The sequence below is a fragment of the Pectinophora gossypiella genome, chromosome 6 (assembly GCF_024362695.1).
Source record: "Pectinophora gossypiella chromosome 6, ilPecGoss1.1, whole genome shotgun sequence".
Lineage (NCBI taxonomy): Eukaryota > Metazoa > Arthropoda > Insecta > Lepidoptera > Gelechiidae > Pectinophora > Pectinophora gossypiella.
This window is the reverse complement of record NC_065409.1, coordinates 6,172,481-6,186,790: the sequence shown is the minus strand read 5'-3', so window position 1 is coordinate 6,186,790 and position 14,310 is coordinate 6,172,481. Positions and strand designations below refer to the sequence as shown.

The 14,310-nt window shown below is 41.1% G+C and overlaps 1 protein-coding gene across 7 annotated transcripts in view; it reads left to right on the top strand.

Moving 5' to 3' along the window:
* LOC126367486 (RNA-binding protein Musashi homolog Rbp6) overlaps window positions 1-14,310 on the top strand; it is a 516,475-nt gene that overhangs the window by 478,091 nt on the left and 24,074 nt on the right. For 5 of the 7 annotated variants that reach the window (XM_050011015.1, XM_050011018.1, XM_050011017.1 and 2 more), the window contains 3 exons: window positions 10,214-10,298; window positions 12,161-12,193; window positions 13,088-13,168. In XM_050011015.1, the coding sequence (XP_049866972.1) occupies window positions 10,214-10,298; window positions 12,161-12,193; window positions 13,088-13,168 (199 nt within the window). The remainder of the gene's footprint in view (window positions 1-10,213; window positions 10,299-12,160; window positions 12,194-13,087; window positions 13,169-14,310) is intronic. The other 2 variants (XM_050011016.1, XM_050011019.1) reach the window with 1 other exon arrangement.

The window sequence follows — 14,310 nt, the reverse complement described above, 5'->3', positions numbered from 1 at the left end:
CCGACTATCTTGCTCCAAGTAACATGCTAAGTAGCAAGAACCCCAGCTTTAAAACCAAATTTAGATAACACAATTTGGATTACTCAGACATTGTAAACTCATGCATGAAACTATCGCCAGTTACGTTTTTAGACACGCCCTAGCCATAGCATTTTAAATGAGTCAACATTTTACATTAAAAGTTCAATCGAAATTGATCACAATCGGCATCTGAACTACCTAATTTCCTATGTACGTATACAATATAAATTTAATGGCTATAAGGCGCACGGCACGCAATTCCCAAATGACGCAACTAAGTCAAAGACGTAAATTATGGCTCAACAGGCCTTTCCGGCCGTTAACGATTTCTACTCCAACTTAAACTCGCAGCGTGAAAGAAAATTAATTAATCACACGTACGGGAGCCCGGGTTATTGGGCTGTCGTGTGACACGCTGGAAACGCATGCCGCACACCACGATCGATGTGTTTACTTATTATACCCGCACGATGTATTCCAAAGTAACTAAATCTGAAAAATCTATTTATAACTCCATCTCCAAAACGCCCTTCAAATTGTCAAGTGGGTACTAAAAACGGGACACGCCGCAGACAGAAGACAAATACGAATCGCATTACAGGATTCAATTACTTAGTTGAATCTTACGTGAAAACAGAACGGGATAAAACAAAATACTTTTACACACAAAGAAGTACTAAAGTGACTGAGAAAAACACAAAGTATAAGCCCAATCAATGAAAGTGTTTAATGGCAACGTTTTCGATTACAAAGTTCTTCCACGTGGAAAACTTGTTGACTCAACTGAAATTGCCGTAGATTTCTTTAGCGGGGGAGCGACGTTTTTAGGTCCCCGCAACAAATGATCCGACGACCATAAAGTATTGTAAGAAGCCGCGCGTAATTGAAACGGTGTCGCTGCGTAGGAGACAATAAAATGTTGACAGTGGTGAGGGCGCCGGGCGTCATCAATAAAGGCCATACGTTAGGGCAGTCGGTTCATTACTGGGTGCGCGCCGTCTCCGCGTTCCCATTACGGGGAGTTAGGAGACGCGAGCGGCGATAAATAGTGGCCGGAGGACCTGCTTTATTTCTTGCGCACAATTTCATTTACATTAGAGGTGCCAACACTCCTGAGACTCGTATGGAAGCCACCTACAGATTCATGCAAGCAACTTACGACCGACGGGACCTTAATCTGCAGTTGTGACAACCTCCCGGCTCGGTACTGCGTCCCACTTAATTACTGCTAATTGCTACAGGTTTATGTACTTGTACGTGCGTCATAAAATTTCTCACGGGATGCCGTTAATTCCAGCTATCGCTTGAATTTGTGTCGCGTGCACTTTATTTACGGTTATAGTCGAAGTCGCGAAATTAATTATTAATTAACGTTTTAACGGGAAATAGTCTGAAAGTTGAGGGAATATAAACAGTGATTTAGCTACGAAATTGCAACTATTAAGTAACTAAAGCCGGATGTTAATGTATAAAAATAACAATTTGTAGTGAAAAGCAAACATGGAATTTTGCAAATTGATCCCAAATTACTAACACATGACTGCAAGCTGCCAACAATTACGTACTTAAATGCAAATCGCTCATACTTAGTAAGTATAACACGCGTTCCTAGTTCCTGCTCGATACATCGTTAGCAATTTCACTCGACTTTCACCGGTGCTCGAAGCGGTTCAGTACATGGAAACACTTTCATAGGAGTCTGGCTGATATACAAATTTCATTATACGTTTCAATTGGCTAAACTGCGCGGTCGCTCGGCCGGTCATTCAGTATCGTTTTATTCTTTCCCTCTACATTCGAGTGGCCTCTTAAGCGTGATACGAATTAGTTAAGCAGCGAGTCGACGTAATCTCGTTTACTTACAATTGCAAACGGCCGCTAACGCTGCAGAGTTGCCAATACACTTCTTGCTTATTTTGCTTTCAATTTAATTGGTCTCTTTTTCGTATTGTGTCGCCTTTAGGCCTGTGTAATTGAGAGCTAAGAGGGGGTGGCGTGCAAGGGGTAATTGTAAAGCCCGGCTCGTAAAGAAGGGCGTGATTGGTATACCAAGTCTTTATGATTTCGGTGATTTCCACGCATTCAAGTTTGATATCGGTTCTTTTATATTCTAATTGGTAAAGTTCAACCGAAAAATACATATTTGATTCAAAACCAAGGCTTCCCTACGTCTTCCTAATTTGTACTTATTATTAAAAAAATTGGAGGAGCTCGGTGGCGCAGCGGTAAACGCGCTCGGTCCGCGATTGTTAAAGTTAAGCAACTTTCGCAAAGGCCGGTCATAGGATGGGTGACCACAAAAAAAAAGTTTTCATTTCGAGCTCCTCCGTGCTTCGGAAGGCACGTTAATCCGTTGGTCCCGGCTGCATTAGCAGTCGTTCATAACCGTCAATCCGCACTGGGCCCGCGTGATGGTTTAAGGCCCAATCTCCCTATCCATCCATAGGGAAGGCCCGTGCTCCAGCAGTGGGGACGTTGATGATGATTAGAAAATGCGTCGAAAACAGCTTAAAAAAAACAATATAGTAGACATTCAGTAACATAACTAACTTAGAGGTAATTAAATAATAAAAGAATACCATTTGTCAGAAACATACGTAACTTCGTCACATCCAACTAGACGCTTACACATATACATTTGTAGACATTTGTATTGTATGATTTAAAATGATAGAATCGGTGTATTGTAAGACCGGTTGTTTCGCGAGTGTTCCGTGTGATCGATTTCCAGAAATAGCCAACAATGGCAGACAGGTTTCCACGCCGGTATGAATGTTGCATCGCACAGGGACTTACTTAGGGGGCCCTCTGTGACCCTTCGATATTGGAAACCCTTCTTGGCAAAACAGTATATCATAAGATCACCAAATGGACCTTATCAGAGGTACATCCATCGCTTAATGAACTTTTTAGTTGAGTTCTTACCCAAAATCAGCAGTGAAGGAAACATCGTGAGGAAACCCACGATGAGAATTGCATTTCAGAAGTATGTGATCTAACCTATATTACGCTGGATTTCCCTTCGCGGGTTGGAAGGTCAGACAGGCAGTTACTTCTGTAACGATTTGTTAGATTGACTGCATTGCAAACGTTTCATATCATGAAGTTTCACAAGTTGTGGGTAGATAATACGTGTGAGATTTATTAGACAATAACAGTACACGAAAGTAAAATTTCCCATGATTATGCTGGTAGCGTTAGGCTCACGATCTGGAGGTCCGGGTTCGATTCCCGATGGGGACATTGTCGAAATCACTTTGTGAGACTGTCCTTTGTTTGGTAAGGACTTTTCAGGCTTGAATCACCTGATTGTCCGAAAAAGTAAGATGATTCCGTGCTTCGGAGGGCACGTTAAGCCGTTGGTCCCGGCTATTAGCCGTAAAAACACCTCCACCAACCCGCATTGGAGCAGCGTGGTGGAGTATGCTCCATACCCCCTCCGGTTGATTGAGGGGAGGCCTGTGCCCAGCAGTGGGACGTATATAGAGGCTGTTTATGTTATGTTATGTTATGTATGCTGGTAGTGCCACGCAGTGATGTCTACAGCAAAAAAAAACCATTTTTTCTTACAACTCTTTTTCATTAAAAAAAAGGTACTTAATCAGTTTTCAATTCAAAAATAAATAAAAAAATAACGGAAAAATACAAACAGAAAAAGATAGAAAGCAAATCAAAAAGTTGTTGTTCTCTTCTATAAGCTGTTTAGATATAAGATTATTTTGTAAATGTCTCTGAGAAATAAATATACTTTATAATTTAATTTTAATGTCCCCGTATTGAGTCTTATTTCGGTTTTACAATAATAAAAAATACATAATAAAAATTATAAAGTAAAAGTATATTCTCAATGCCTTATATTTAGTTTTCAGTGGTCCTTTATTTTTAAGTCCAACTCTGGCAGGTTACCAGTACTCGTATATGCCGTCACTTAATATTTCACACCAAACTAATCTTTCTACGGCAAGTGCGCTATTGTCATTTAAAATTCAATATGGATGTAACACGAACGGCCGTCTTTTATTCCTACTGTGTATTTTCCCTATATAATTATTCGCTTTGAATGTGTTTGAAAATTGCAGTCAATTTACAATTGCTGCATTCGATTTGTATTCCACTATAAAAGTTTTTCGTAACATAGCTTTGTTTGTTCAGTATAGAGAATTCGGAATAGTAGAGAATATTTATAAATCAAATTTGAATAGTGTCCTTTATTTTTTTATTTTTGTCTAGGGTGGTTCGTTACATCTACGAGGTAAATAGGTTCTTAAAAAAATATTCCGTTATAAATGAACCCAACAACAGTCAATTCTAAAGATTCACGCAATTTGTACGCATCGCATTGACCCGATCAAAATGTTTTCGCATTTTTTGCAACTGCATCCCTTGAAAATTATACTTTTTATTGAAAGATTGTAATATACCAACATATCTACATAAACTATTTAACTCGACAAGCATTCCCTCAATTGACCGGATTGTTTAATGACTTCAGAAATAGAGTCATTGTACCATGATACCAGAACTGGAGTAATTGTACCATGACACCAGAAGTGGAGTCATTGTACCATGACTCCAAAAATGAACTCATTGTACCATAACACCAGAAGTGGAGTCATGGGACAATCTATACAATATGTATAATGCGGTGTAATTATTATATTCTATCATCAAAGGCAACGGCTCTTGATATTTGAAATTAAGAAATTCTCAATTTCCTATAAATTAACTTACAAACCCACATACTAAACAATCTCGACGTGTTATCCCGATTGGAAAACAGAATTTCCTAACGATATGAAGCGTAGATACGCCTTAGGGGCTATCGGAACATTGCAGCTTACCTCACCGCTTATCGTCGACGCGAGGCGAACGAACCGAGCATATCTGATTTGTATTTTTGCGTATTACATCCCATTGCCCCCTTCCTCCCTCTAAGTAAACACTTAGACCGTTTTAAGTAACTGTACTGAGAGGGAATCGGCACTTGTGTATCAATCGAAAAGGATCAAGACGTTCGGATCGGAGTGAAGTTGTTTTCGAGGAACGTGAATTTATTGATTTTGTAATTCGGTTATCAGTTCCGTTGATGCTCTTATAGTGTGATTTGATTTGTTAATCATTATATTGCGCGGGTGGTTTGAATTTGGACGGAAGGCAAGAGAGAAAGCACTGCTCTATTTTTCCCTAGAAAAGTAGCATGGAGAATGTAACACCGTCAAGAGCATGGCTCTTAAATTAGTGATGATGTATAATGAAATTACAAAAACATGCTACTAGGAAAAATACAACGTAATATTATTCTTATATGTGATTAGATGATTCCGTGCTTCGGAGGGCACGTTAAGCTGTTGGTCCCGGCTATTAGCCGTAAAAACACCTCCACCAATCCGCATTGGAGCAGCGTGGTGGAGTATGCTCCATACCCCCTCCGGTTGATTGAGGGGAGGCCTGTGCCCAGCAGTGGGACGTATATAGGCTGTTGATAATGATGATGATGTGATAAATAGTAATGTAATGGCGTAATAAACTATCTTAACGCAAAAAAGTTCACAGCCACTGATTTTGCATGCCTCAATTCCTACCAAATGAGACTTTTAATATAAATTCTAAGAAATTGAAACATGCGTGTATATACAAGACGCGGCAACTTCATGATTTCCAGAACAGTCACGAATACTTGAAAACCTTTTACTCGTTCTTCTTATAAACTCAATAGATTGGGTTGTGATTACCATACCCCACTCAATCCTAAAATAAAAATTGGGACTAATTACATATGCACACCTGTGTTATGTGTAGATTGAGCGTGTCAAGAATAGATCCAATGCAGATTTTGGCAATCCTTAGGAACTTGGTGATTCCCAGAAAGCAGTTGAACACCTGCAAATCTCGTACCGTATTCGTAGAAACAGTATGTCCGCAGTGAGAGGGTCCGTTCGAACACTCGTTACGTAAATATGGCAAGAGCTCGCAGCGTGCGCGGAGTATTTCATTACCCTGACCTGTTGAGCGCAAGATTTGTGACTCATCTCCTTTACGTAACTTCGTACGCGAGCAATACTTTTTTCTCCCGCTTATCAAATTTTCATGAACGCTAAACAAACGCTCTCGCTAAGAAACGGTTTTTCGATGGAAATTACGTTATTTCCCAACACGTACGGAATATAACGCGAGACCTTTTGTCGCCGTCACAATTTGCTTTGTTTTGAAGTAATAACAAGTAAAGGGTTTTGTTATCATAATATACCAATATTATTGAAAAAAAAAAACAAACATTACAAAACATTATAATAAATTTAATACGATTTTTATTCCACAAAAGTATACCCTAGACAATTTATCAAAAAAAAATTGACAAATAATGAGAAACATACGTAACTTCGTCGCATCCAATTATAACTATAGGTGTTTTGATATTTATATAATATCCAAGAGATATATTACTACGCTGTTGCTACGGCGTAGCACGTAGTACGCAGTTGTGTAGCAGGCAATAATTGTTAATACTGTAGCACACGAACGACGTATGTTCATAGTAAGTATAAAATAACCTACAATATAAGTAACATTATCGTTGAAATAAATTAAGGCCGTATATAAATTAAGGCCGAGGCTACCTGCAGCTCTGAGGAAACCACTTAAAATTATCTCTAGGTTGGAGATTTTTTATCTGCGTACTTTTGGCTCGTACCTAACCCAGGCTCTCACGCCAGGCTCTCGTTTAACGGCAATCAGGGCCTTGCGACGCTCTGTCAATACGAAGCTCGAAGGCGAGAGGCTTCCCTGATAAACTTATCTATTCCCCCTCCCCGCACTCACCCTCTGTCGTCTACGTTTATCTCTCACGTATGTACGGTACGCTCGCGTTACTCTCGAATCGCGGTTTGCGCTCCTTTAACTTTTTGTCAAGGTAAAGAGCGTTAAAGATAAACACTTCAAGCGCTGCCGGGGAAATCAAAACATATATAACGTTTCTTGAAAAGAAATAACTAAGTCCCAATGTCTCAAATAGATCGCTAGGATATAAAACCACTAGCTCCGAAACCAATCAGATATCACGAAAACAATACTTATAATAGATTTATCCCTGTTTAGAAACGTCTACAATATTTTATCCTCTTATAAAAGTTGTCTATTTGGCCAGCTGCCCAAAGAGACCGCAGGAATTTCAAAGGAAACAAAAAATTCGGTACAAGGAAACAAACGCAAAATCTTATAAAATGCAGTTAACGTCAACACACATGCGAGCTGGTTCGGTGAGCATGTACTGCACTTCCAAGAAGTTGCTTTATTTTGTAGTTTGTTACACCGCGCCAAGCCGGCAGGAATCTCGAATAACGTCCACGACGCTAAACTTTGTCTACTTAGAAATCTGGTCCTTGCAGGCGGTGTCTCCGCCCCGCTCCTCCGCTCCACCGCTCGCCATCATCCTTTATTCTAACGTTTTACAGCGCCATCGCTTAATCTCAGTGTCTTTTGTTCCAAGGGTCCCGACAGGACTGGGGTCGGCAATAACTCATCAGCCCCGCAATATTATACAGACAATACCTACACGAATTAATAAAACTCTACTACAACTTAAAACGAGCTACCTAAACGCATCGACTTCTTATTCACAATGCTTTCTGAGTATTTCATTCCCTTTTTTTCATTTCGATACTTTTTTATGTACGTTACAAGCTTCGTAAAAGGTGAATTAAAAAAACATCAACGTGGCATCCGACTGCTTCCGAATCGTTCACAGGAATTCTAATTCATCTATACCAAGAATTTTCACACCGCTTTCTCCATATTTACAATCAAATAATGTAAACGTCACGGTGACACAAAAAGGTGAAAATAATTCTTTCCACCTTACGAATTTATCGACTTCGCTGTTCTACCTTAAAAGGTTCTCACTCAAAACCGATCGAGCGAAAATTTAATGACTGCTTTCAAATTCGTATTAATTCACCTCCACATACGAATGTTTACCGAAGGTGGCAAGGCATAAAAATCAGCGTGCTCTGGCGAAACAATTAAATTCCTCATACGTCGATGGGATTAGGAGCGGAGTTTCTGGATGAGAACGCGGGAGGTTTATCGCCGGCAAGCGGTATTGGAGCAGATCTTAAGTCCGCTCGGTTAAGCCGAGATCTTTGCATCGGTGTCGAGGAGTACTCGATAGCGCCGGATCGATATATCGGCTCGAGGGCGCGCCTACGTACCGGGAGCTAAATACAATTTACCTTTGTTATTTTTCGTGTCATTAAACTGCGTCGCGATCTCGAACGCTCGATCGGGATTGCGAACTCCGATGCGAATTGTTTGTGAGCTTTTGTTTTTCGCTCCGCTCGCCAGCGACGCGACATCAATTAACGTCGGATCCCTCTACTGAATTTTCTTCGTAGCCGTTCGTAACGTTGTTACAGCTACGTAGATTTAAAGCGAAATCATTTTCCGCTGCTAAATAATTCGTGTTGTAATAGATTTTCGTCCTGTGTACCCAGGAAAATATATCGACGTGCCCAAAAGACAAAGTGAAACAAATGTCGTTGTTGCATTATCTTAGTTTTAAACTAGGCTGGCATTTATCTGGCATGTCCCTCGGTTGCGTGCTGCCGAACAAATGGGGGGTGGCCGCGGCACTGGCGGCCGCCACTGGCGTAGGCGCCGGTTCATTTGTAAAGCTTTATCGGACCTGACAAATGGCGACACTCACTATTTTTATGTTGCGGACGATCGAAGAATACCGTTCACGCTACGGAACAATTTAGCTGCGATTCCTATTGTGCAACTTTCGTACACGATGTAACTTTTGATATAAGAAGTTTATTCGAACACAACACGGCTGAATATGTTTGACAATATCTTTTGAAGTATTTTGTTTTACTTCTGTTTTAAAGATGGAATACCTCTGTTGTAAGTGAGAGTCGCGGTGTGAGTTTCTAACTTGAATTTTACATGTTGATTATACAGCTTTATCTAGGCATAAAACTTGGTGGGAAGACACTCAACGCGGTAAAGCCTCGCGCACTCACTTCCCCGCGTTAATGCAAAAGCACGTAGTTCCATGTCGTCACAGAAAGTTGTGCAAAGTGCACAAAGTGCGCGAACGGCGTGGCAAAGCCTTCATTTGTCGGCTCGTGACGGCCGCGTGACAAATGTGGACGCGACTTTATGTGCGCGCTACCTACCAACGAGGACACGTCGCGATTATGCACCGCTATGAAAAATGTAACTCGGAACTTTTCGTCTGTCAACCGAGTTGTGAACCTGGCAATTTATCTTAACGCTAATGTCTTATCATTAGTTTGAAGTAATTGAACTTTGAAGATGGCACAACTGCGTAGTATAATCAGTTGAAACGGGTTTAACATAATTTAAGCCTACGTACTTTTCTGTAACGACGCTACTTGGTAGCGAAAATTCTATTGCAGGAGGTCTGGGTTAACGTAGATTGGGTAATTTATACTTGCCTCCTGCCGCCTTTCGGAGGGGGAGATACAACCTCTGAAAGAGCCATACTGTTCGTTAAAATTACTTAATGGATCGATTAAACGCAGGGTTTAATTATGAGCTACATTAATTTACTTTGGTAGTCAGTGGCACGGCATCCGCAATAGTTATTAAAGTGGAGATGTTTTGCTGAGCCTATTAATTATACAACCCACATGTGGAGGCTTCCCTTTGGTTTCACCAAATATCTCGCCACTCAACATCCTAATATAATTTTAACAAATTTGGACATATCAAGTTATAACTAATTTTACCTGAATAACAAACGATCATTTTAATTTAAGAGAGTCGACGGAAATCAATAAGAAAATCTTTTGGCAAAGATATCAACAGATGAGGAAGCTCGTTATAAATTGCAAACAAGACAAGATACGACATAATGATTCTAAACAATTACTTGAGACCTCGTAAAATTTGTCTTGCCGTATAATAAGTATTCAATGATAAGCTTCTTGACTCGTTAAAGCAAATTAAAATTCAATTTGTGACTCAAACCGTGAAGCATAACGGATTGTCGACCGATTTTGTCGCCCCCTTTCTTCCATAATTTCGCGACTCGCTCGATGTCAAGCTATTCACTCGATTCCTTGGACCGAAAATATTACTCTACATTTAAGCTCATCAAGCGGTGATTCGTGTAATGAGTGATCGCTGACTTCTTACAAATCATTAATCACGTTGTGTATTGTTACAGGTGGAATGCAAAAAGGCACAACCCAAAGAAGTCATGCTCCCAGCGAACTTGGCGAAGACGAGAGCCGCCGGCCGCGGCGCGTACGGTGAGTTGCTCGGTAGCGCGGTGGCGGCGGGCGCCGGCGGCGTGCGCTATGCCCCGTACCCGGTCCACGCGCCGGCGCAGATCCTGGTGGCGGGCGCGAGCGCGGGCGCCGGCGCGGGCGGTGCGCACGCGGCCGCCTACCGCCGCGCCCTCGCCGCACTGCGCCCTTCCCCGCGGCCTCCGCGCCCCGCGCTCGCGCCCCTCGCCATCCCTCCTCTTGCGTACTCGGTATCCGAGCTGCTAGGCGCGCACGCACTCGACATCCCCACCCTCTACTCCCCCCTGACCCACACCACTATACAGGCTCCTTTGCCCCTCTGATCCGCGATCCTCTTCCAACAGCATCCACATCATCCCTTCTGAACCTTTCATTCCTCTCCAGTCGCGTGTTTTGTGGCCGCTTGGTAGCTCTCACCGCATTCCTTCTGCGCTGGCGAATCCTTCTGTCCATTCCTAATTTTCTTTTACATTCCCATTCTCTTCTCTCCTGCCCAGACGACGGCCTACGAGATGTACTTTAAGGAAACTGATAATATCCAAAGTGTCTTATTTTAGTAAATGCCATTAGAGTGATAGCAGATTTTCGAAATGTGTACCGACATATTCGTAAATATAGAAGCCATAGCATCAGTCTTATACGAAAATTTATATAAATATCATACATAAAAGATTTAGTAGAAAAAGAAATCTGGATCAATTTTACGTAGGGTTGATAGAGAGTATTTTTCTACCAGGTAGTAGGTGCTTAATTCAATATGATTTACGAATAGATAGAGAAAATAGCGAAGCGCCTGGGATTTTCTGATTTCTAAGTAGCTTTTAATACGATACATTAACATAGAGCCCCGAGCTCTGCTGATTCTTGCCAGTCGCTACATATCCATCCATGAACAAACTAAACGAATAGCGAACAGAGTATAGTATGTCATTGATTGCGGATATTGTGAAGTAATTCGAAAATATTTTCTTAAATGATATTACATTCTTTAGCTTTTTACCAAGTATAGCGATACAGCTTGATGTCGGCTTTTAAAATGTTATCAGTGGGAGAAAAGAGGTACCTATTATCATGGATGTTCCTTATAAGTTTTGTGAGATTATTAGATCAGTGTTTTATTTCACTTAAGTATTTATTTATTGTTTTATTGTAAGGTATCTATTCTAGTCTAGGTACTTAATACCGTCTTATACCTTGTATACTCATAGTCACTATAACTTAAAATACTTAGATTATTTTATTTATTTTACTTGAGTCTAATTCTAAATATTTATTTATATTGTGCAATGCCAGTTAAAACTAAAAATGTTCACTATTAGTTTTATTTAGTTTTATGTGTTCCAACACTTCATATCAAATAACTGCTACTGTTGGTATACAGTAAGGTTTCATCCATTCAACTTTGTATTATTAAACGTAGCTCTCGTAAACTAATAGAATTAATTGTATTAACGTATTTAAGAAATTTTTGGTAGACTTTAGATTAATAAATATCATTTCTAAAATGATTAAGAATGTCTGTTTGTTTAACATGTTTAGCTTAGACTAACAATGTGTAGAGTAGTTTAACATGTATAGGAGAGGTTACCATCAACTATTTCTATGGTGAACATACTAACATACCCCTTTAAAAGCTACTTTAGAAACTTTGGTGGTAGATTAGCAAAGTTATTTATTGAATGATATCTATACGAATATGGAACTAGTATGTACTCTATTATATACTCAATGTCTGTAAGTTGAAATTTAGTCGCCAAGCAAAATAGTGTCTCACGGCACAACACCTCCCCTGTTACAAGTACACACGTAATATAATGTAAGGTGTAAGAATCGATCGATTTATGTAAATGTTTTTACATTTCTAGATTTCATGTGGTCATTGGGTGCTCTTCCTGACGGTAAGTTAACTATTATTTATTATCCAAAGTCACATCACATCTGCAACTCCTGCATCTGACAGATCATACCTCACTCCGGAACATTTCTAGTTTAAGCCGACCTTCGGGTGATGCCTTGTGCTAATTGGGAGTATGAAAATGGATCATGGCAGTAATTAATTAACTCAGCAATTCACTTAAAGTGTTAGTAGGTGTTGATACGTTTAATCAATAGATTAACGAGCGCCGGCGTGTCGCGTAGCACGTCCATCTGACGTGTGATGGATCGCGTGCCCTGACAGATACACTATTTTGATTGGCAATAATATGATAAACGATCCGCTGTAGTAATCATATCAGCCGCTGTGGACCGACCGGCCATCATTCATTTTGCATTTTTGTAACGTACTTCACGCCCGCCGCCGAAACCCGTAGTACAATATTCTTAACCATAATGTTATGTACTATTTGTTCCACTTTAGATGAATGACATGTTTGATTGATATAGTGTAGTGTTGTTTTGTTTGGTAATTCAGCGAGTTTGTTAATGGATAGTAGGTATCTGTTCTGAATGTATAAAGCCGTCGTTAGTCCACTTACTCTGCGCTACATTAAACGATGTTTACAAAATATCATCCGCTGGACATTGTCCAAAGCGATGTCGTACGAAATACGTACGATGTACTCGCATACCTTTTATGTGACGCCTCTATTTTAGAACTGGGCCACCGGGACACGTGTACAGTAAACATAGAGATCTGTATCAGCTGAAGAATATGAATATCAGAGACGTAATATCATTATAATATTTCAATCGCACAGTACAGGCGATGGCATGCGATCCAAAGATTAACCCCTGCTTTTCATGTAATCGATGGTGTTTGTTGTGAATAATATGTGACGTTTGTTCCGCAGGTTTCCCCGCAGCGTACGCCGCCTACGCGGCAGGACGTAGCTATTCGGGCTATCCTAGCTTCGGGCTGCCATACCCAGCAGGTAATCCCCTGGCGAGCTTGCACCACCAACTGTCCGGCAACCACTACCACCACCTGGCGACCCTCCTGCCCTACCACCCGCTCGAGCTGAGCGGCGTTTACAATGTACACGCCATGCATCTGTGAACTCGCGCCAGCGACAATGCATTCCACTAACCGCTAACTTCTCTATCGGCACCGATTCGTTCTATCGACTTTTTTACAATATTACGCGAATAATCACACTCGAATCGTTGCCGGCAACATTGCTCAAAGCTTTCCAATCACATAAACTAAACAACGCATACGCTAATTTTCGATATCTACCGTGGTAACTATGTCCTAACTTCACATTTCAACTAACTTGTCCCAAGGCAAAAGTTGGTGTGAACTCTCACTAACAACTTTACTGACAAGTTAACACCCTTAACAATGACTGAACCATCTAGATAAATCTGCCACGCCGTCAATTACAAAACGTCCATGTTTTGAGATAATGCTATTTATTGTTTATCTCCAGAATTTTGTCGAGACAATCCGGCCAATTGCGAGCGCCTCGCTCTATGTTTACAGACGATTCGCCCTAACGATTCTCAAATGCTACGCGCCGAACAAACACTCGAGCGCAAATACAGGCCGACCCCGCCCCGCCCCGCACGAATACTATCGCGCCATCGCCCGCTCCTCATTAACAGCGAAAGCTTTTAAAAGAGATTTAAACAGATTCAAACAAAAGTACTGAAAAAGTGACGTCCTTTTTGTGGCGACTTCTATGTAAATCTCGGAACAGACGAAAAAACTTCCACTAATTAAACGTAGTCCACTAGAATCTTCAGTAGAGGCCGTCCGATGCGAGTGGAATGTTAATTTTGCGAGTATTGTTATCCATAGAAGCTTGTGCGTTAACAAAACCCAGCAATAGAAAAGCTGGTGGTGCGGGGCGCGGGTGTGGCGGGCGGTGCGAGCGCCGCGTTAGGGAAGCGCCGCGACGAGCACAGCTGCACAAATACTCTTCTTGTTATTTGTCCACACTCCTGTTTGAGCTGCCTTCGCCCCGCCATAATTACGCCACTAAGCTTTGACTTCCTACTTTTTTTGAGGTCGAAGCGCGCGCCTGCCGAGTTTTTCGGTCAGACGCAAACGGAATCTGGAAACGCGAACACT